Below are 22749 nucleotides of genomic sequence, written 5' to 3'. Positions count from 1 at the left end.
ACACCCCCCCCCCCCCCCCCCGCCGCCAAATAAAAAACAAACAAAAAACGAAAATGAAAAACCTCAGAGGTACCAGGCCCATAATTCCAGCACTTGGAAGACTGAATTAGGAGAATCACTTTGAGTTGAAGGCCATTTTGGGCTACAGAGTATATTGGGGTTAACTTGGGCTAGAGTAAGATTCTGTCTGAAAACAACAAATTCTAAGTCCATAGGAAGGAACAAATCCCTGTTATAAAATGGTATAGTATTTGCATATAACTCCCACACATCTTTGTACTTCAGTCGTCCTTGGATTACTTACAAGCCCTCATCATTGTACTGTTTGTTATTTGGGGGAATGCTGACAAAAAGGACTGCATGTTCAATTCAAGTGCAATTTCCCCTCAGTATTTTCCGCTCTTAGTTGGTGGAAATTCTGAATGTGCAGCCATGGGTATGGAGGGCTCACTGTACATTTTAGCTTGTTTTTTTAAAATGTCATGATTGCTGTGTACCTACCACTGTTCTTTTTAAGAAATACAACATGCTGACAGAGTGTGAGGAGACTGACACCAGGGCCTTCGGCTCGGCTGCTTCCCCTTCCTCTCAGAGCTGTCCTAAATTGGTTGTTTCATGTTGGGCGTCTCTGTGTTCTTCATGTATTTAGTTTGTTAATTAGTAGTTAGTATAAAAACACACCTACTTTAGAATTAATTGCATTGCAGACAATCATTTGTAATTTTTTTTCTCAAACATTTTGTGAGCTTTGTGCTTGCTAACCATGAGTCTGGTTCATTACTGTTTGTTTTTCATTGCTGTTTAATATTTATGTGAGTATATCACAACTTACTCTTACTGAATGTTTAGGGTGCTGTTTTAAGTGATGCTGCTGTTAAAATTTTTGTATATATGCATATATTTTTTGTATATATGTATATACACATATATAATTATATATATGTATATAATTTATTTAAGTTATAATACACAGAGTATGTATGCAGTTTGGGCCATAAATTATGTTAGGTAAATCTTTAGGATACAATTACCACTGTTCAATAGCTCCCATGACATTTTCTTGTGAAGATGTCTCTCAAAGTCATTTTCCCTAGATACAAAAATGTGGACTGTTATGTGAATAATGAAAAAATTGAGTGTTATAATTTATAGTAGGAATCTATTATATGGTTCTAAATATTATGATGTCATTATAAAGAATAATAAATAAAATTGAGTGTTATAATTTATAGTAGGAATCTATTATATGGATCTAAAGATTGTGGTATCCATTATAACATGTTAATAGAAGTCATGATTTTTAGTTTTGGCGCTTTCTCTGTTTTGAGTTTTGAATATAAGTTAAATGTTCTGGTGTCCCTGTGTCACAGATAAAATTCTAGTTACTGACCAGACTAGTCATATGTTCACTTTAATAGTGGGATGTCAGCTCAAGTCCACAGCCCTGATGTATGTAGGGTCATTTGAGTAACATTGGTAATAGAGTAGCCAGCTTCCATTTCAAAGCAATTAGATGATGTTCTTGTATGAGTTAGCATTATTTAATATCTTTAGTTTTGACCTCGGTAAGAGTTGAGTAACTGGCAGATTTTAAAGACTAGTTTGGAGTCAGGAAACTGGTCAGCCAAAGTTGTACATTTTTAAATTTTGCTGTGTGTCCTTGCCATGTGTTTACTTTTTCTTATGTGATGTTTGAATTATTGTGTAGGTTGCTTTTGAACCAGTTACAGGATTGGATTAAGGGTCACTTTATTTCCCTAATCTGAAATTTCACCTTGACTACTCAGGCTGTCCTTTCCTTAGGAGTCTCTTTTTTCTTTTCTTTTCTTTTCTTTTCTTTTCTTTTCTTTTCTTTTCTTTTCTCTTCTCTTCTCTTCTCTTCTCTTCTCTTCTCTTCTCTTCTCTTCTCTTCTCTTCTCTTCTCTTCTCTTCTCTTCCCTTCCCTTCCCTTCCCTCCCCTCCCCTCCCCTCCCCTCCCTCCCCTCCCCTCCCCTCCCCTCCCCTCCCCTCCCCTCCCTTCCCCTCCCCTCCCCTCCTCTTTTCTCCTCTGCTCTCCCATTCTGCCTCCCCTCTCCTTTCCCCTCCCCTCTCCTTTCCCCTCTCTCCCTCCCTCTCCTCTCTTTTCTTTTCTTGAGTGATTGCAGTACTCCTCTAAACCCATTTCCAGCTTCCCTGTTCACATCCAGTGAAGATCACTTTAGCCATGACTCTTTTGCTTCTTCCTTTTTTCTAAATAAAGCCTGATCTGGCACATCTTTAAGAACGGTACATATACACTCGTCTCTCTTGCTTGCTCACCACACTGTCTTACACCCTTCCGTCCATATTCCACCTTTTGCAGTTTGTCTGTTCTTGTTTCCCAACAGCTTTTGTGCTGTTTTGGTCCCATCATTCCTGAGGCTCTGCTTTCCAGGGTCATCTTGTTGTCGACTGTAGAGGTTCCTACTTATTTTCCCTTTTTTTCCTTCAGCAGAGTGAGCACAGATTTATTATGAAAAATTGAGAAAGAACTCCCAAGAGCGGGAGGGGTCCAAGTGGCTAATACCCTGTTCGCACTTCTTACCTGACCATGTCTTTGGTTTTTGCTTTTGTTTCCCGTAGACTCCCCTTTTTGTGCCATCTCTTCATTAGTGGTGGTCAGTAGGGTTCTGTTCTGTGCTCCCTTTCCTCAGAGATGGTAAGGATTTATCAAGTCTGTTTTCTTCATATCTCTGAGTCAAAAAAGTTTTTGAACAGTACCCCCAACTGTTTGTCAGAGATCTGAAAAGTAGGCATGCAACCATCCTCAGCCTCCATTGTCTCCTTCAAGTTGCCTAAATAACCAGGGTACATCATTTTCTACTTCCTGCATTCTTCCATTTATCTGACCCCAGTGTCACAGGAGCATTTCCCATCTTGTGTCTTCCCCGAAAAGTGTCGCAGTGTAGCTAACTGGTTCTGTTGCCTCTAACTTCTGGCCCTGCTGTCAGCTTGGTGTCTATATTTCAAAGGGAAGTCTTTAAAATACAAAACCCGAACTATGTCACTCTGTAGGTCTCTCAGTAGTTTCTCACTTTTCAAGATCAAGTCCAGATTTCAACCTGTGATTTCACCTCTACCAATATTGCCAGCATTGTTCATCATTACTTTTTCTACTCTAACTATCAATAAACCTTTAGACCCTAAAAATACTTCCTTCTCACTTGTGCCCAGTCTTCCCTGGAGCTCAGCTTCCCTGATCAAACTTAAGTCTGGAGAATGTGCCTGGTCTGTTTCCTTGCACTGCTAGATATGTACGTAACCCAGCCTGGCTTCCAGATGCTAGGATCACAGATGTGTATCATTACTATCTTTGCAGGCTGTTCTCTACCCTCCTCATGGAGCAGCTCTTTGAACTGTGGGTAGCGGGCTGCTTTTTTTTTTTTTTTACTATCACTGAATGTGTTATAGATTTGTTGAGAAAAGTGCCGGAGTCTGCCTTGTGTCCAGTGGTATCCCTACCACCTAGTATAATGTATATGATGTCACAACTAATATACTTATCATAGGAACACACAGATAAACAGTAAAATCTACTTGAGATATTGATTCTAGACTTTTTGAAACTTGAGAAGATCAAGGCTGTCAGTCTGTCCCTCCCTGCAGTGCATCTGGAGCAGTGTGCATAGTGATGACCATAACTAAAGCATCAAGGTACCGGTGGATGAAACACTGTACCACAGCAAGGTGTTAGACAGAATAAGGATCTGAGTTTGCCAGTTCTAGACTTCCCCAAATCCCGTTTAAACAACATCCCAGATTTAGCAAAAATAGGTGCTGTGTGGAGAATATTTGTGCCACTACCAGTGCTACCACATGAAATCCAAACCATGTTATAGACTCATGCAGCCTGTAATATAGTCTCGGTCACCTTGTTTTTAGTCATTAAAAAAGTATTTTTACGTAGGCACACATGTGAGATAGTGCACATGTGGAGGTCAGAGGACAACTTTGAAAGTAGGTTCTTCCCTTCCACCATGTGGGTCCTGGGGATCAGACTCAGGTAGCCAGGCTTGTCCACAAGTGCTTTTACCCACTCACCCATCTCACCAACACTCAGTCATTTTAAACTTCCCAAAATAGGAAAATCAGCACTAAACAATAAGCACTAACACTGTCACCAAACCTGATTACTTTTCACAGCTTTCCTTACTGTCTACACATTTTTATAATAGTTATGTATTATACTTTAAATGTTATGTGTATGCTTTCCCAAGCTTTTGTTAGCACTGTAGTGCCTGTGACTGTTGTAACACCTTTTCCTCTTGGGGGATCTCTCCAAGGTGAGTTTGCAGGGTTAGAGGATGCAAACACCATGAAGTTTAGATTTGGGGCTGCCTGTGCTTTTCCAGAAGGGTCTTGTGAAAAGCTGACGGGAGTAAGGATACAAGATTTCTCAGTGTCGCTGATGCATTGGAGCGAGTGATAGGAGAGGAAGGAAGACCCATGTCTGTAAAGTTTTCCTTTCATTGGTCTCATTTGTATGAGGTTTCATAAACATTTTTGTTAAGTATAGAGAAAACATTTGTATTAGGTGACAACATATTCAAAAGCAAATATCTTTTAAAGAGTAAATGGAAATTTATGTTGACTGCAACCCTGTTAATTTGTAGGAATTAATTTTTTAATTAAAAATTGTTAGAGAGAGAGAGAGAGAGTGTGAGTGAGTGAGTGAGTGTGTGTGTGTGTGTGTGTGTGTGTGTGTGTGTGTAGGTCAGAGGACAACTTTTGGGAGTCTATTTCCTCCTTCCATTGTGTGCCTGGGGATTGAACTCAGGATGTCTGGCTTGAGGGACAAATGCTTTTACCACTGAACTTAATTGCTGGCCATGTAGGAATTGAAAATGCATTCAAGATTGTATATATAAGAGCAGGGCACTTAGCTGGACTCTTTTCCTCATATTTGGGTTGTTTTTAGAGCCGTGTATTTTGATTTGATGTGGCCCATTGCCCTTTATGTTGGGTCTGTGACTGTCCAGCTCACTGTGACGCTGGAGGCATCTCATTGTATGCTGTAATGAATAGTTTACGCAGACGCCTGTGGAGAGCCTCTGTGTCTCAGTGCTGCGTTGAACTGGTTTACGCCTCTGGCACTCAGGCTCGTTCGTATCTATTGAGAGTTGTCGGCACTGTGCAGCGTATGTGTCAGTCACGTAGATCCCAAAGCTCCATCTGCCTCTTGTCTTTGCCTTTAGATGGATTTGGGGATTAGACTTTGCCAGATCGTCATTCCCTGAGAGGGAAAACATGTTAAGTCTTTCACAAAGCATCTTGGTGCAAATACAGTAGTAGTAGTTACTTTTATTCTGCGTATGCCTTTGCAGATTTCTGGTTTAGAATTTTGTTCTATGATGATACACAGTAGAGAGCTACCTCATTGACCTCGAGGTGGTTATGCAGGTCATTAATAGTACACTAGAGTTGAATGCAAAAAGCACTACAGAATAAAATACAGAATGTTGTACAGTTTATGTATAGATATATTTAGGTAGGGTGCTAGTTGAAGGATTTCGTTGTTCTCCTAAGAGACAGAAGTGTAGAATAAGAGACTTTTACCTGAAAGTCCTGATCTGCTGCTTGGGTACATGCCATATCCATATATCATATTTTTTTAAAAAAGATATTTTATTTTTAATTATGTGCATCTGTGTGTGGGTATGTGTATATGAATGCAGGTGCCTGTAGAGGCCAGAGGAAGGTATCAGATCCCTTGGAACTAGAGTTACAGGCTGCTGGGAACTGAACTTGGGTCCTTTGGAAGAACTGCACATACTCTTAATATTAACTGCTGAGCTATCTCTCCAGCCCTTTATATTTCTTTTTAAAAACCAGTTTGTTTGCTTGTTTGTTTGTTATCAAATGGCAGAGCATCTTGGGAGATGGCTCAGTGGTTAAAGTGCTTACCATGCAGTTGTGAGGATTGGAATTCAGAAACCCATGCAAATGCCAGGGGAACATGGGAGCCTGCCTGCAATTTCAGCCTGAAGGTGGATACAAGCTGGCTCTTATGACTGGCCACATCAGTAAGCTCTGGATTGAGCCTGTTTGAGTGCATATGGTAAAAGATGGATGAAAGATGATTCCTGATATCAATTTTATATATCCACATGCATGCCACACATGTGCACCTACACACATGCAAAAAAATCATCTATGTACACCACATATACATAAACACATGCACAACAAACACACATGCACACGCACACGAAAAAGGGAAAAGGGAAAACAACAGATTTGTGCCCCTGTTTATTTGACATAGCAGTTTTACTGTGACTTACAGAGCTTGCATAGAGTTACCTTTTCTGTAATTGGAACTGGATGAGTAATCTGTCAGTGAGCTGTTACTATAAAGAAATCAAACTGTATTGCTTGTTTTCCTCTCCTCCTCTCTCAGGTCATTTGGATCCAGGATTCCTAGCAGGTGACAAAACATCTGTTGGCAATGCACCACTTAACGAAGAAATTCACATTGCCTCTTCAGACAGTGAAGTGGAGATTGTGGGTGTTCAGGAGCATGCAAGGTAGGCGAGTAATTGGGGGTATTCTGATACTTTAAATTGTGAGTCTATTTAAACCCAAAAAAAAAAAAAAAAGTGATAGGAAAATGGTAGATCGGGGCTGGAGAGATGGCTCAGCTGTTGAGAGCACTGGCTGTGCTTCCAGAGGTCCTGAGTTCGATTCCCAGCAACCACATGGTGGTTCACAACCATCTCTAGTGGGTTCTGATGCCCTCTTTGGCATAAAGGTGTACATACAGATAGAGCACTCATAATAAATAAAATCTTTAAAAAAACAAAGAAAATGGTAGACCTCATCCTTGGCATAAAGGTGTAGTCTGTCTTGCAGCTTTCTTTGGTTTAATACTTTTTGTTAAGATGTGGTTTGAGGTTTAGAGCATGTTCCATATTGTTGCATATAAAGAACATATCATTTGGAGCTGGAGAGTTGGCTCAGTAGTTAAGAGCACTGTTGCACTTATAGAAGAGTTCTTTCCCTAGCACCTACGTGCTTGCTCACAGCCATCGGCTAATTCCAGTATAAGGGGATCCAATGCCCTCTTCTGACCTCAGCAGGCACCAGGCACTTACGTGGTGCATACATGCAGGCAAAACATTCATACATACAAAATAAAATAAATCTAAGAAAAAAAAGGAACATGTCGGTCATGGGTGTGTGTGAACTACCCTCCTTTTAAACAAATGTCTAGGTACCATATCAGAGTTTGCTCTTAAGCAAAGAAAGATGTGTCTGGCTAGACTGTGGTGGCGCATGCCTTTAATCCCAGCACTCTGAGTTCCAGGACAGCCAGGGCAACACAGAGAAACCTGTCTCCAAAACAAAAACAAGCGGGGTATCGGTGGTGCGTGCCTTTAATTCCAGCACTCGGGAGGCAGAGCTAGGCGGATCTCTCTGAGTTCGAGGCCAGCCTGGTCTAGAGAACAAGATCCAGGACAGGCACCAAAACTACACAGAGAAACCCTGTTTCGAAAGAACAAAACAAAACAAGAAAGAAAAGAAGTTACTGTGTGCTGTTTTTTCATTCCTGCTTTCTTTCCCTTCATTTTACATTGAAATGTATTGAGAACAAACAGCTGGGGGACATGAATCTGATATACCTCTTGTGCTGGTTAAGAGTCAAAAATATCCATGAAACATGTGGTGTTAAAGAATGTAATTTTTATGGAATTTGATGTTCTTTATGGTAGGGGTTAACAAACTGGTTCATAGGCCAAATCTGTCCTACCACAGGCTTTTGTACGTATTGAGAGCTAAGAGTGCTTTTTATACTTTTAGTTTTTAAAGATTTTATTATTTTTAATCGTGTGTGGGGGTAGATGTATTTGTATGTGAGTACAGGTGACCGTAGAAGTCCAAGTGTCAGATAGATTCCTTGGAGCTGGAGTTGCAGAGTTACAGACGGTTGTGAGCTGCCTGATGTGGATGCTGGGGACTGATTCTCTGGAAGATCAGCATCGTCAGCTCTTTTATGTTTTAAAATACTTGGGCAGGAATGGTATTTTATGACATAAAATTATCCTAATGGAGTCACTGTTAGTCCATTTTGCACATAGCACATGTCTGCTTTTGCACTGCAGCCAAAACGTTGAATAGTTGAAGCAGACTGACTGCATGGTCCCCAAAGCCCAAGATGTTTAGTCTTTAGCAGGAAAAAAGTCTCTCTCTCTCCCTCTCCCTCCCTCCCCCTCTCTCCCCCTCTCTCTCCCTCTCTCTCCCTCTTTCCCTCCCTCTTCCTCCCTCCCTCCCTCCCTCCCTCCCTCCCTCCCTCCCTCCCTCCTTTCTTTCACTTTTGGTACATGCAGTAGGTTGATATGGCTGGCCTTGAACTTACAGAGGTTCACCTGCCTCTGCCTCCCAGAGTGCTGGAATTAAAGGTATATGCCACCACGCCAGCTTTCTATTTTAAATGATTGGTTGTGAGTATAACTCAAGGGTGGAGGGCTTGACTACATGTATCAGTCCCAGAGACTGCTTTGTTTATTTTATTTTTATTTTTTTAAATAATTGTTTGTAGTCCTCTCAGATGTATTTTTTGTCTTAATACAGTTACATGAAAACCAAGAATTGACATTTTAAAATCTGTATATTCCATCTATCAAAACTAGCACTTCTTCCCAACAAGGGTTAAGCTGTGTGTGTTTTAACAAAGGAGCGTATAACACAGTTACCTTCTTCACTCTGTTCTTTGTTCTCATTTCATTCCGTGTTAGTATGTTGATAAAATATTTACCAGTGTTTATGTATAGCTTATAAAGAGTGAACTTAGGAGTGTAGATTGCAGTGACAGACACGCAGATGTGTGTGAACTGAGGTCCCTAAGGTTTGGTCATACTTCCCGAGGGAGTTTTTCAGCGGAGCCCAGAGGAGTGGCAGCTCTGCCTCTCTGGAAGTCAGTGTTGTCCTGGGCATCACACGCCAGTCCCTCAGCCAGACACGCGCCTGCACAGCGTCCTCTTTCAGCTCTGTCTGTATGGGAGACGAGTTTTCCACTCCAATTTTATCTTTTCTTCTTTTCTTTACTTAGTAAAAACCCTTTTCCTCATAAATTCTCTTACATTAGTTAACTTTTCCTTTTAATCTGACTTTCTTATCAGATGAGGAAGAAAGAATGCTCATTTTTCTCCCCTTAGTTTAACATGTTTTTGCCATTGGTTTATTTCTTACATTGCCCCTTTTAAGTCCTGTGTTAGGCTTTCTGGACTTTCCTGTTGCGGTTTTTAAGGTTTTCTGCTATGATACCCTCTTGGGAGATTGACGTAGTTCAATTGTCTTCTGTGTGTGCTAAGGCACACCCCTTGTTCTAGTTCTGTGTTCCTGTCACGGCTCCCTTCTTCGTTGTTTCCTTATACCTAGAAATGGTAGGTGCCCTTCTTTTTAGCTCCTTTGCTCAGCTTTTCTTCCACCATGAACTTTTTTGCTTCCTTTTGAATTGTTTGAAGAGTTACTCATTTTATTGTATGTGTGAGTGTTCTGCCTGCATGTAGTATGTGTACCACATGTGTACTTGGTGCCTGTGGAGGTCAGAAGGCAGCAGATCGCCTGAACAGGAGTTATGGGCAGTTGTAAACTACCATGTAGAGGCTCGGAATTGAACCCAGATCCTCTAGAAGAGCAACAACTGCTCTTAACTGCTGAGCCATCTCTACCTCCGCCCCCTTCCCCCACCCCACCCCCACCAGTATTATGGTGTCTGGCGGTAGTTTTATCATTAAAAACATTCAATCTAAAATCTCAGTTCCTTCTTAACCCTAACTCATGTGTATAGTTGCCATCTCTGGTATACCGATCTTAACGTCAGTATTTGATCTAGAGCAGTGGTTCTCAACCTTCCTAATGCCAAGATTCTTTAATACAGTTCCATATGTTGTGGTGATCCTCAACCATGGATTTATTTTTGTTGCTACTTCATAACTATAGTTTTGCTACTGTTATGACTCATAATGTAAATGTCTGATATGCAGATGGTCTTAGGCGACCTTATGAAAGGGTTGTTTGACCCCAAAGGGGTCGTGATCCACAGATTGGGAACCACTGGCCTAGATTGTCATCATCTTCTGTATTTATTTTGTACTATTTCCTGAACCAAGTCATGTAACTTAAAATACATTTGAATGTCATTACCTTCAAGGACCTTACTTACAGGCCCTGCAGTGTAAAGCTGCACTTTATTCTGACCCATTAGTTTGAATTTCGGGGAAAACATATTACAGATGAGAAACCATTTTGAAACTTCAGTGGTAAATGCTGTGTGTGCAGTAGAATACAAAGTTTGTGGATTCTGTTGGAGATTTTAAAGGAAATCCTATCTCCTTTTGAGGTTATCTTTTATATTGGCCTTTGGATCCAGGACTGAAGCGAGTAGTCTCGATTGATTGCTCTATCTTACTAAAAGTGTTTTATAGCCTGGTAAACTTCACTCACACATTGGATTAAAACCCAGCGAAGCCCACAGAGGAGGCTTTCCTGGTGGTCAGAGTTGCTCCTTTGCCTGCTTGTATCTCATCCAGAAATTATTTACAGGTCTTGGGTTGCAATTATGATGTATTGGTAAGCTTCTGGTAAGATTATCACTTGGAAAGAGTTTAGGTTTTGGCCCAGGTCTTTCTGTTCTCATTTTATTTGCATGTGTAGATAGTTTGTTTGGATTTAGTTGTCTTGTGTTCTCTCTCTCTGCTTTCGCTAATCTACATAGTCATGGGGTTCCTAAGAATTGTAGAAAATGTGGTCCTTGAGTATTTTCTGTGGGGTTGGTTGCTCTGGCGGGTGCCGCTCTCCCTGTTTGACTTCTGTGCTTAATGATGTGCCTTTTCAGTAAGGTTGCTTTTCTTTTCTTGCTGCTAATATCCTTTTGTATTCTTTATTATGGATTGATCTGTCTGTCTCTCCATCTATTTTTTTTAATTATGTATTTTTGAGACAAGCTTTCACTATGTAGCTAGCCTTGGTGACCTGGAACTTGCTGTGTAGACCAGGCTGGCATGGAAACCATGCTAGACTTGTCCTGTGCATTTTATCTAGCCATAGATTAGAAAGTGTGTTCTCTGAACTAATGGTTGAATGCATTGTTTATGGTGACCTTGTACTGTTGTGGTGAGCTCCTGGCATTATTTGAATTTATTATCATTTTCAGATGTTCCTTTGGGGGCAGTTCAGTATCACAGTGTGTTTCGTGCTAATGAGATGGAGACTTGTCAGGTCCCTAGTTCTTCTGCGCCTGTTTAAGTCTTGGGAGAAGTCGTGACCCTCATGCCGATGTTTCTCGTTGTTCTTGGTCTTTTCCCCTTTTCTTCCACCAGCCCCAGTGGTAGTTTTCCTAGGTAGGTAGGTTACTGCCTATAGAGCTCTTTTATAGGACTGTATACTGAATACTGTATACTGAAGGACTGATGGTCCTTCAGTAACCTCTTCTGAGACTTTAGTGAATAAGATTCCTAACATTTTAGATATTAATGTTTTAGAACGCAGCAAGTGAATTACAGAAGAATCTTTGCATTTCATACTGTTTTATGAACTCAATTGTTAACATCAATACTAAAAAAGAACAGAGAAGGAACCCAGCACCTCCCTAAAATCACAAGGATGCATTTTGTTTTCACTTAGGAAAAACAGCTAGATGTTTAAGAGGTCACCTTCAGGCTCTCTAAGTGAGAGCAAAAATGATGAATCTTTAATATTGTTCTCTTAGGATAGTGAGTAAACCATGTCACAGATTTCTATAATGTAAAGAAATTGCCTCTGTGAAATTTTTATTCTGTTGGCTTCAGTATATGATAAATAAGAAATCCTATCAGATTTTATTGTTTATACATTTTTTTCTAGAATTTTGGAAAATGAGGTCTAGACATTTTTTAAAAAATTTAAAATTAAGAATAAGCGGGGTTGGGGATATAGCTCTGTGGTTGAAGGCCCTGGGTTCGGTCCTCAGCTCTGAAAAAAGAAAAGACAAAATAACAAAAAAAGAATAAGCTGGGGGAAGGGCGAAGAATAAGCTAGGTATAGTGCCCATACTAACCAGTACTTGAGAGCTGAGGCAGATGAATAGCAAGCTGGAAGTTAGCCTGGGCTACATAGTGAGACCCTGTCAAAACAGCAACAAAAACTCCTTCAAAGTCTGTCTCTAGGTTTTTTGATTCATTGCAGTTCCTATGCAGAAGTAGGCAGCCTGTATCTGCTCTAGATTTGGACTGGACCAATTAAAACTCAGCTAAGTCTATGCCTTTCATAATATAGGAAAGCATATGGGTTAATGCATGAAAATTGTTCCTTTTTTATTTTAATGCCTCAAACTTTCAAGCCCCAAGATCAACTCCATGGGGCTTATAAAAACCAATGTAGTTTTATTACATGAAAATTTCCGTCCTATCGTTATAAATTATAAATTATCTCTCTACTGTGCACTATTTTACAAAGCAGTTGAGACGTTTCTCCAACACTAGCCTGTTTTGAGCACTTAAGAACAAATTCTTGGGCTGAGAGGTGTCTGCATTGGTAAAGTGCCTGTGCACAAAGCCTGAGGACCTGATTTCTGATCCGCAGCACCTAGGGCAGCTGTGTCTGTAGCTCCAGTGCTGGCAGACCCGTAAAGGCCCTTGGCCAGCCAGTCCAGCTGGATTAATGAGCCTTGGGTTCAGGGTCTCAGGGAAAAGAAGCAATCAAGGAAGGTTGCTGAAGTTGTCTGTGGGTGTGTACACACAAAACAGCTGCATATACCACACACATATGCATGTACCCACATGAATACATACATTAACCACTACCCCTCAAAGTTATTTTTCTGTACTTAAAAAAACAACAAACAAGCATGTATTAGGGCTGCAGGGCCATGTTTTCACTGTGTTTCATTCATTTCCTGGCTGTCATTCTATTTAAGATGTAATTAAACCATGAAAACAATGAATGCTTTACTGCTTATAACACACAAGAAGTCATAATGTACATCTTAATCTTTGCAAACTGTTCATTTTTAAGTAGCCAGTCCACAGATCAAAGCACAGGCATTCTCTTGTGTCTTCACTCTGTAGTCTTGACTTCCCCAGCCCATTCCCCATTGACATTGATCCTGACTTCAAGAAATCCTGGTCACTGATGACTTCAAAGGTCAAACTAGCATCTTCTTTAATTCTCAGAGGTGCCCAGCTTGACTCTTGTAAAAAAAAAAAAAAAAGTGTGTTTTTTCATTCTGTGTGGGTGTGGGCACATGAGTACAGGTGCCTTCAGAGCCCAGAGGTGTCAGATCTCCTGAAGCTGGAGTTATAGGTCGTTGTAAGCTGCCCAAGGTGGGTGCTAGGAACTGAACTCAGGGTCTCTGAAAGAGCATTAAGCCCTCCTAGTCCCCCAGCTTGAATCTTAAGGGGGAATTTATTATGTTTGTGGTGGCTGGATTGTGTCAACGTGATCACCCAAGACTTACCTTCTGGAAGCTGATTTGTGTCACTTGCCTTTGACATTTCTGAAGGGCAGAATGGCACCTTTCATGGGGCTGTGCAGTTTATGGTGGGTCTCTGTTGGAGCTAACCACTTGGCTACAGCTGTCTGGAGCTAGGAAAGCCTTGGACCAGAGAGGTATGTTCATTATATCCTCTAGAGAGTCTCAGGTGGTCAGGGCTTGTTTTCGTCCTTAGGTCTCTTAGGTGTTCCAGTGTCTTAGAACTTCTTGTAACACGATGCAGAGTGACCATTTAGTTAAATATGTGTTTCATCTCCTGGCCTCCTTGGCTGTTCACTCTTCAGTAGTAAATGCAGGCTTTAAACCTCTCACTCAAACTCCCTGCTCCTACACCAAATACTTTTCTAGAATCTGTTTCGATGTTTAACAAATACCCCTGGGACTGGGTAGCAGTCCTCTGGATCAAGCCGTAGTATTTCAGCTGTCATTTGAAGAAGGCATAGTTACTTAGAGGAAGATAAACCTGAATGGAGACGTGATTTTGCTGTAATTCTATACTTAGGTTGCATTTTATCCTTGGTCCTTCTCTTCTGTAAAATACAGATTAGAGTAGATCCCTTTAAAACCATTGCTCATGATTCCTTAGGAAGAATAACAATGGGACTTTATATCCCTAGCTTAGATGTTCTAGGAATTGTGCAAAGATTACATTGGCTGCCTTGGTCCCTGAATTCTTACTAAGTTTCTAGCTAGCTTTACTTAAATTAGAATGCTTGTGCAAATGAGCTTTTGAACTTTTAGAGAACTCCATACTTTAAGATGGTTCATTTTACACACCGATTTAAAGTAGACTTGTCTCAAAGTTTCTTTACCTGACACTTAAGAGTACTGTGACCAGGTAAGTCTTGTCACCTGCTTAAACCTGTTTCTATATGTAGACCATGGGTCTACATATAGACTTTCATTCCACCTCACAGGATTTTTAGGATTTTTAGAATTGTCCAGCGAGGTGATATGTATGAAACTGCAGAAGTATCCCATCCAATAATTTCTGTAGATGTTTCACTTCCAGGACAATCTCCTACTTCTTGGTCACTCAGTCTGTGTTTACTTAACCGGTTGTAGGGTTTAGGATTAGACATTGTGCTGTGGGTTCCTTATTTTAATACTTTGGTTAGCTAGTCTTTGAAACTGTTGTAGCTTCTGGCTTGGTGGCTACTTGGCCCATTTCTGAACAGATTTTGTGTCTCTGATACTTAGGAAATCTGTGTTCTGAGCCAGGTGTGGTGGCCCACACCTGTAATTGTAGCATTCAGGATGCTGAGGTAGGTGTAATCCTTGTGATATCTAGTCAATTTAAAGTTAGTCTGGAATACATAGCAAAAACCTTATCTCAAAACAACACCCATCTGCCAGAGGCCCTGTTCTTCCATAGTTCTCTTAGTTGTTGGCAGGCTAACCTTTGAAAGACCAGGTAGATAATTTTTGGGCGGTGTATGGTTTAAAAGCAGTTGTTGGCCAGGCGGTGGTGGCGCACGCCTTTAATCCCAGCCCTCGGGAGGCAGAGCCAGGCGGATCTCTATGAGTTTGAGGCCAGCCTGGGCTACCAAGTGAGTTCAGGAAAGGCGCAAAGCTACACACAGAAACCCTGTCTCGAAAACAAAAACAAAACAAAACAAAAAGCAGTTGTTGTTTTTCAACCATTACCATGTGTGTGATACCTGTGGATGGATTCGCTCATATGGTGAGCATGTAGTGGTCAGAGAATAACGTTGTGATGGCTGAGCTCTGGTTGTCAGGCTACCAAAGCTCATGCTGCTTGCTGCCTCACACACACTCAGTCATTTCCGGTGTGGGTTCAGAGCCTTCTGCCTTCCTCTCAATTTGAGTCAAGACTCAGTGTTCCTCCAGGGGCTCTGGGTTTATCATTTGGCTGGAACACGGAATTCAAGCTCTAGCGTTTCTGAAACCGTTTTCTCCCAGGGACTCGTGTGACTTGTTAGCAGTGTAGTTCTTCCCTCCCGTGTGCTATAAACTGAGGGCTTCAGCCCTGTGCCTTTCACTGAGTCACAGTGAGAGACTTAGAGATCTTTTATGCAAGGTCTAGTTCCCAAGGTCTTAGAAATATAACTTGGCCGGGCGGTGGTGGCGCACGCCTTTAATCCCAGCACTTGGGAGGCAGAGGCAGGCGGATCTCTGTGAGTTCGAGGCCAGCCTGGGCTACCAAGTGAGTTCCAGGAAAGGCGCAAAGCTACAAAGAGAAACCCTGTCTCAAAAAAACAAAAAAAAAAACAAAAAAAAAAAAGAAAAAAGAAAGAAATATAACTTATAAAACAGCGTTATTTTCACAATTTGTTTTTTATTTTGTGTGCATTGGTGTTTTGCCTGCATGTCTGATGAGGATGTCGGACCCCTGGGAACTAGAGTTGCACAGTCTTGCACGGTCTTATGCTGTCATGTGGGTGCTGGGAATCGAACCTGGGATCCCTGGAAGAGCGGCCATGCTCTTAACCACTGAGCCATTTCTTCAGCCCTATATCTCCACTTCCTCCCTCTCTCCCTCTCTCCCATCCTCTTTCCTTCCTTCCTTCCTTCCTTCCTTCCTTCCTTCCTTCCTTCCTTCCTTCCTTCCTTCCTTCCATCCTTCTATCCTTCCATCCTTCCATCCTCCCTCCTTCCTTCATTTTTCCCTTTGTTTCCTTTCCTTTCCCTTCCCCCTTCCCCTTTCCTCCTTCCCCTTACCCCTTCCCCCTTCTTTCCCCTTTCTCTTTCTTTTTCTTTTTCTTTTCCTCTCTCTCTCTTCTTGAGACAGGATTTTTCTGTAGCTTTGGAGCCTGACCTGGCACTCACTCTAGACCAGGCTGGCCTGGAACTCACAGAGATCCTCCTGCCTCTGTCTCCTGAGTGCTGGGGTTAAAGGCGTGCGCCGCCACGGCCACCACCACCACCACCTGGCCTATCTTCACTATTTGTAACATGATTATTTAATTGTGTTACAGAACTTATTTTACAAGCAGATTTTACCTATTTTTCTTGTTGTTTCAACTTGTTGAGAATTTCTATTTCATTATCATAGAAATCAGAGAGATTTAAGTGATTTCAAAGAAAATCATGTTCCCTGTTGTCAATGACTGACCGTGGTACTTCTCAGGAGCCGACTTACTTGGTCTTTTAAAATAAGCTTGCATAATAGGATTTGTAAAGTGTTGACAGTACAAATGAAGTCCTATTATCTCATAATTTTCTAACGGTAAGATTAACTGGACTTTATTCTTCACACAATTGCAGGTGTGTTCACCCCCGAGGAGGTGTGATACAGAGTGTTTCTTCCTGGAAGCATGGCTCTGGCACGCAGTATGTGGGCTCCCGGCAAACACAGTCATGGACTGCTGTGACTCCCCAGCAGACGTGGGCTTCCCCAGCAGAGGTTGTCGACCTGACCTTGGATGAGGATAGCAGACGTAAATACCTACTGTAATGCAATGTCCCTGTTCTGCACTGTTCCCTCCACCTCCTCCTCCTTGTGACATGGGAGTCATCGTCATAGCTGCAGCTTCAGAAGCTGTTTGTGGCATTTGTGGAATTGAAATTCATGATAACCTCCCCCCTCTTTTTATTAAAATAATTCACTTAGGAAAATAACTTATCACAGAGAAAATAATTTTTTCTTTTCCTCCATAAGAACATGAGAATGGCGGATTTTATTAGACAACTTCATTTTGCTTGGTGACTTACCTTAAAAGTCATCCTCCATTTAGAATAATATTTTACTTACTAGTCAAAATGGATTTCAGGTTTTGAATCTTATATTTATTTTTCTGTATAATGAAATTAATAATTAATATCTAGATGTGACCACCCTCTGTCTGCCTCACTGTCACTCCTACTCTAGGGCTTTTGCGCTCACATCAGTCAGGTCCTCCTCGTTGGCACCTGGTAGGGCATGTGCATTTAGAAAACCCTTCCTTTACAGTGGAAGACAGAAGTATTATAAAATATATTTTTTCTTTAGTGTATGTCTTCTGCCTTCTTTCCTGACATAGCTCCTTGTCAATTTGCCATGACACAAATATTTGAAATGCCCCCTCCCTTTATTTCCAGATACTATTAAGGGGACTCAGTTGGTCTCCTGTTGCAATAATTGTTAATTCTTTGAGAGTTTCTGGATATCTGAAGAGTGCATTGAGAGATCAGTGGGAAATCTCTCTCTCAGCTTTTCCCCCTGGTTTATTCAACTAGGAAGGCAAATATGGAAACTTGTTACTTGAGTAGGAAGAATTTAAGAGGCTGTGTGGCATCTAAGTCTGTAGGCACTTGCAAATCTGAGAGGAAAGTGCCTTCTCTTGCAGCTGGTTGCCCCAGAGAGGGTATGTGACAACTGTGTAACTGGACCTCATGCTGTGTTTGGGTAGTTTTCTTTGCCTTCTAAAATATATACACAAGAGAAATGAAAACATACCGTAAGAAGTCAGATGCAAAGCACATTGATAGTACTTTAAGTCTTACAATGTCTAAAAGGATTAGTAAAGGGTAATAGAAACTTCAGGGAATTTAGGAAATGCCAGCAGAGGAATTTTGTGGCATTAATTACTACCTTTTTTCCTATACTGTTGTAGTTACTAGTGAAGTACTTTAAAAAGCAATACCTAGAATAAGAACACCATGTATTGTGCACAGGGGAGTGAAGTAGTACTGGCTCAGAAGACTTCCCGTTTGTTTTGGTGGGTTTTGATTCTGTTTGCATTGTTACATGCGGTGTTGCTATGTCCTTTTGCCTCCCTCCTTATGCCTTGCTGGTTCTTCCTGACTGTAGGAGGAGACCTGCCATCTTCCTTCAGTTAACACACAACTGACTAAAGACCCACCTATACTGCATAGAGCACTGTGCAGGGTGGATGCTGTGGAGGCCTGAGGGGAATGAGACACAGCCTGCATGCTCATGCATGAGTCTGCCTGGCATTTTCTTTTTTCTTACGTAAAGACAAGTTTATTCTTTTAGTCCCCTTCTTGTTACTTCAGGTCTTCTGTAGATTCCTTCAGTAGGTATGTATTTGAGCACGTGTCCTTTGATCTTTTCTGGTGGTATTCATTTGATCTGCCCTCTGCTCACCAACTTCTCATTTTTCCCCCTTCAGTCTACTACTAATTAGGCTTTAAAAATCATGAATCTCCAGTGTCAGTACATCATTTATCGCTCTCACCTGGCCACAATCCTAGACAGAAACCAAAGACCCAGAGGCCAGAGCGAAACAGAACTTTGAAAATTCACTGCTGGTGTATCTTTGGACCTTCACATCTTGCTTTAGGATTAATTTATTGAGTTTTACTGTTACACATTTTTTTTTTACTTGAATTAAAATACTCAACAAAGGAGAAACATAATTTCTGGTCTTTGTTTTCCAGAAAATCATTGATAAGAGAATATAGTGGAGTGTATGACTTGAAGTTTTCATAGCTTATATCTCCCCCAGTATCAGGGCACAGCCCCATTTTAAAGAATGTTTTCGCATTACTTATTTTCTTGTTAATAATGTTTTGTTCAAGTCTGTACAGTAGGTGATTTCCCCTGACATTTTCTTTAGTCCCTGTTAGCCATCCCCTAACTTTGGGTGCACTGTGGATTGGGGACAGAAGGGAGTTGTAAGTAAGCTCTTTTCTGGCTTTTTGCCTTTGTCTTAGGTTGTACAAACAGATCCTTGCTCCTGATGCAGGTCCCTGACTACTTGACTTGGTGCATCAGAACAGAGATGTAGGCATTAATATGCAAGGAGTGAAGGGATGCTTGAGGCTGTCGGCTCTCTAAAAAGTATGGACTTTCCCATCTGATAACTAATTAAGAGGGCATCCGAACTCCTGTTAGTGCACATCCAGGAGAGTGGGAATGTGCTTTCTGGCAAGGTGTTAATCAAATTTTGTGACATATAACTCTCAGAACATTTGAAATTTTCTTAAAGAGTATTGTTTTCTAATTAAAGTTTTACATCTGGTAGCATAAGTAGTTCTTTATGCTTTGCCAAGATATTGTTTGAGGGATACAGTGGGATCATAGATTGGTTTATGACACAAATGTGGTTAATTTCCTTCCCCTCCAATTTGAAAATCAGAGGAGCAGAAACCTGGCTGTTCACAGCTCTGTATGGCAACTACTGCTCTTTTGTAGCTGGCTCTTCTTGTAGATCAGTGGTTCTCAACCTGTGGGTCATGACCCCTTTATGGATTGAACGACCCCTTCACAGGGGTCTCCTAAGATCATCTGTATATCAGATACTTACATTACAATTCACAGCAAAATTAGAGCTGTGAAGTAGCAATGAACAGAATTTTATGGTTGGGGTCACCACACCATGAGGAACTGTATTAGGGGTTGTAGCGTTAGGACGGTTGAGAACCACTGTTGTAGACTAGCTGGATGTTGTCAGTGTGAGAGAGCGGCCATCACATGTGTTTGTCGCACAGTTCTGAGCATGAGCTGCCCGGGTTGCTAGTTAGTCATTGTTCATCTACTGTTAACACATTAACACCGTGAGGGACTGAAGACAAATGCATTGCCTGCTTTTTTGTACTGTGTCACAAGGCTTGCAAAAGCCTAGGGCGCAGTTTTGTCTTAGGTTTGACTTTCTTTTCCTTTTCATTTTTTTTAATAAAGGCAAAGAGCTGAGCCCCCGTTCCTGCTCTCCCGTGTGTGTGCGATGTGACTTCCGTGTGTATAAAAACTGTTGCACCTAACCAAACTTCCTCGGATTGTGCACTGTTGGTTTAAAATAATCACGTAGTTTAGTCCAATGCTGTTGTGTTTTTTTTTCTTTTTATTTAAAACACTACTTATTCTCTAACAAATTTCAAAGGGTAGTGATCTTAAAAAAATCACTGGAAACTAGGAAATGTTTTTGTTGTTGCTTTGTTCTTTAAAGAGTGCAGAGGTCATTGAATCTTTTGCTCTTCTTACCTTGAACATGAATTGTCAGCCATTGTATGGCTAGGAACCAGTGCACTTGGCGTTAACAGATCTGCTGTTGCTGGGGACTGAGCGTGGACTTGATGCAGTGACGACAAATCATTGCGTAGAAGTAATGTTTTCCAAATGTGCAACTCAAGTTTGTAAAATGAAATTTGGTTCTTTACATCATTATTTAGTTTGTGTTTCCATTTAGTATTTAATGGTCTTTGGAGAAAAAAAATAAACAGAGTGTTATATATATATTTTTTGGTGCAAGATGAGATTTTGTTTTTTGAAATAAGTCTGTAGCATAAAGGTTAAACTATTTTAAGACAAAATAAAAATAGAGTGTATTTAAACAATGATACTTTCTGAGAATTTTTTTTTCCTGCCTTAGTTAACAAGGTAGTGCCTGGAACCATCCCCAAGCTATCCTTTGGAGGTGAAAATGTTCTATTTTGTTCATAGACCATCTAATCCGTAGCTGTGTCCTATTTCCAAGATGTGTTGTGAGTAGCTTGTGTCAGATCTAGGGAAAAACAGTTTCATGACACTAGGGCTTGGTTCAGTTGGTGAAGTGTTTGCCAAACCCAAACCTGGGTTTGGTCTTCAGCACCCGAGTAAAAGCTGTGTGGTGGCACAGGCTTGAGATCTCAGCACTGGGAAGTGTGAGACAAGAGAATCCCTGGAGCGTCATGCCCAGACATGCCAGTCATTTGTCAGCTCCAGACCAATGAAAGACCCTGTCTCAAGGAGGTGGATGGCATTCCTGAGGATGGCAACCAAGATAATTCTCTATATCTCCCAACACATACTTGCGCGTGTACCCCCCAACATGTATACAGTAATAAAAAGCACTTAAAAAAGAGAAGATAGTTTTATATTTGTGGTGATACACTGTATACCCTAATAAAATTTGCCTGAAGATCAAAGAACAGAGCAAGCCACTAGATTAAACATAGATGTCAGGCAGTGGTGGCACACACCTTTAATCCTAGCATTTAGGAGGCAGAAATCTGTCAGGATCTCTGTGAGTTTAAAGCCACCCTGGACTACATGAGGTTGACTCAGTCTAAGAGAGAAATAAAGCCAGGCAGTGGTGGCATATGCCTTTCATATCAATACTTGGAAGTCACACACCTTTAATCCCAGGAAGTGATGACTGGGCGGAGAAAGGTACATAAGGCCTGAGGAGACAGGAACTAGAGGCTTTTTCAGTCCTAGAGGTAAGACGTGACAGTGACTTGTTCCTTTGTCTCTCTGGTCTTCAGGCAAATTTTATTAGGGTACACAATGTATCACCACATACATTAGTTTCTCTGTAGCCTGTATCTCTCTCCTTAGCTAGGGCCAGTGATTTTAGTTACAACTGAAGGTACCTTTGCTTCCAGGAACAAAACTCCATTCAGGACTAATCACTTTCCAGAAAACACCATGCCAGGGGCCGACCACCATGATTGCCTATGATTTAACAATGTATTTTACAAGTAACCTCACAAACTTTTCCTAGTTTGGTTCTGCTTTCAGAATTTTATTTGGTTACCAAAATGGTAGAAGCCATGTATGAATATCTTATGACTTTTGTAAAGTGCATGAAGAAGAATGAAGATCTAGAGAGAGAGTGAGACCTAGCTCCTAATTCCTGTCATTCAACTCCAGATCCTTGCAGTCCAAGACTTAATGATTCTGCTTACCAAGCAGGGCTGTTTCCAGTTTGTTTGAAATGCCTCCTCCATACTGCCTTGTGTCTGAAACCTAGATGTGTTAGCACCCACCAAGAGTTTGTGTGCTGGCACACACTCTTTGACTCTAGAAGGAAACTGGTTATGGGTGACCTCATTTTCTGACCTTTTGACTTTTGTAGAATAGGCACAAGTAAATAAAATAATATGTGGCTAGTGCTTGTCCAATACGGGCTTCTTCCTTCTAGAAGTCCTTGCTGGACTTTGTCTTTCTTGGCCCTTTGCAGTGGTTGTCACCCTGTCGGTCACACGTGGGGTATTTACATTGCAATTCATAACAGTAGCAAAATTACAGCTATGAAGTAGCAACGAAATAATTTTATGGTGCGTGGGGGGTCTCTACAACAGGAGGAACTGTATTAAAGGGTTGAGGTATTAGGAAGGTTGAGAACCACTGCCCTATTTTTTTTTTTTTTTTTTTTTTCAAGACACAGTTTCTCTGTGTAGTCTTGGCTGTCCTAGAACTTGTTCTGTAGACCAGGCTGGCCTTGAACTCACAGCGATCTGCCTGCCTAAAGGCATGTGTCACCACCAGGCGAGAACTGCTGTCTTAATGGTTTGTTTTCTCTACTGTAGACACCATCTTATTGTGTCTAAATCTAAATCTAAATCATCAATCTAAAAAGAAAAAATTACAGAGCAAT

The 22749-nt window shown here is 41.1% G+C and overlaps 1 protein-coding gene across 4 annotated transcripts in view; it reads left to right on the top strand.

Annotated features, from left to right (window-relative positions):
- Positions 1-19675, top strand: part of C19H18orf25 (chromosome 19 C18orf25 homolog) — an 82892-nt gene extending 63217 nt beyond the window's left edge. For all 4 annotated transcript variants that reach the window (XM_028871977.2, XM_028871979.2, XM_028871976.2 and 1 more), the window contains 2 exons: positions 6416-6542; positions 16715-19675. In XM_028871977.2, the coding sequence (XP_028727810.1) occupies positions 6416-6542; positions 16715-16904 (317 nt within the window). In that variant the 3' untranslated portion in view covers positions 16905-19675. The remainder of the gene's footprint in view (positions 1-6415; positions 6543-16714) is intronic.
- Positions 19676-22749: the final 3074 nt, after the last annotated feature.

The sequence above is a fragment of the Peromyscus leucopus genome, chromosome 19 (genome assembly GCF_004664715.2).
Source record: "Peromyscus leucopus breed LL Stock chromosome 19, UCI_PerLeu_2.1, whole genome shotgun sequence".
Lineage (NCBI taxonomy): Eukaryota > Metazoa > Chordata > Mammalia > Rodentia > Cricetidae > Peromyscus > Peromyscus leucopus.
Note: the sequence above shows the minus strand (reverse complement) of the source record. Positions and strands in the feature narration are given on the sequence as shown.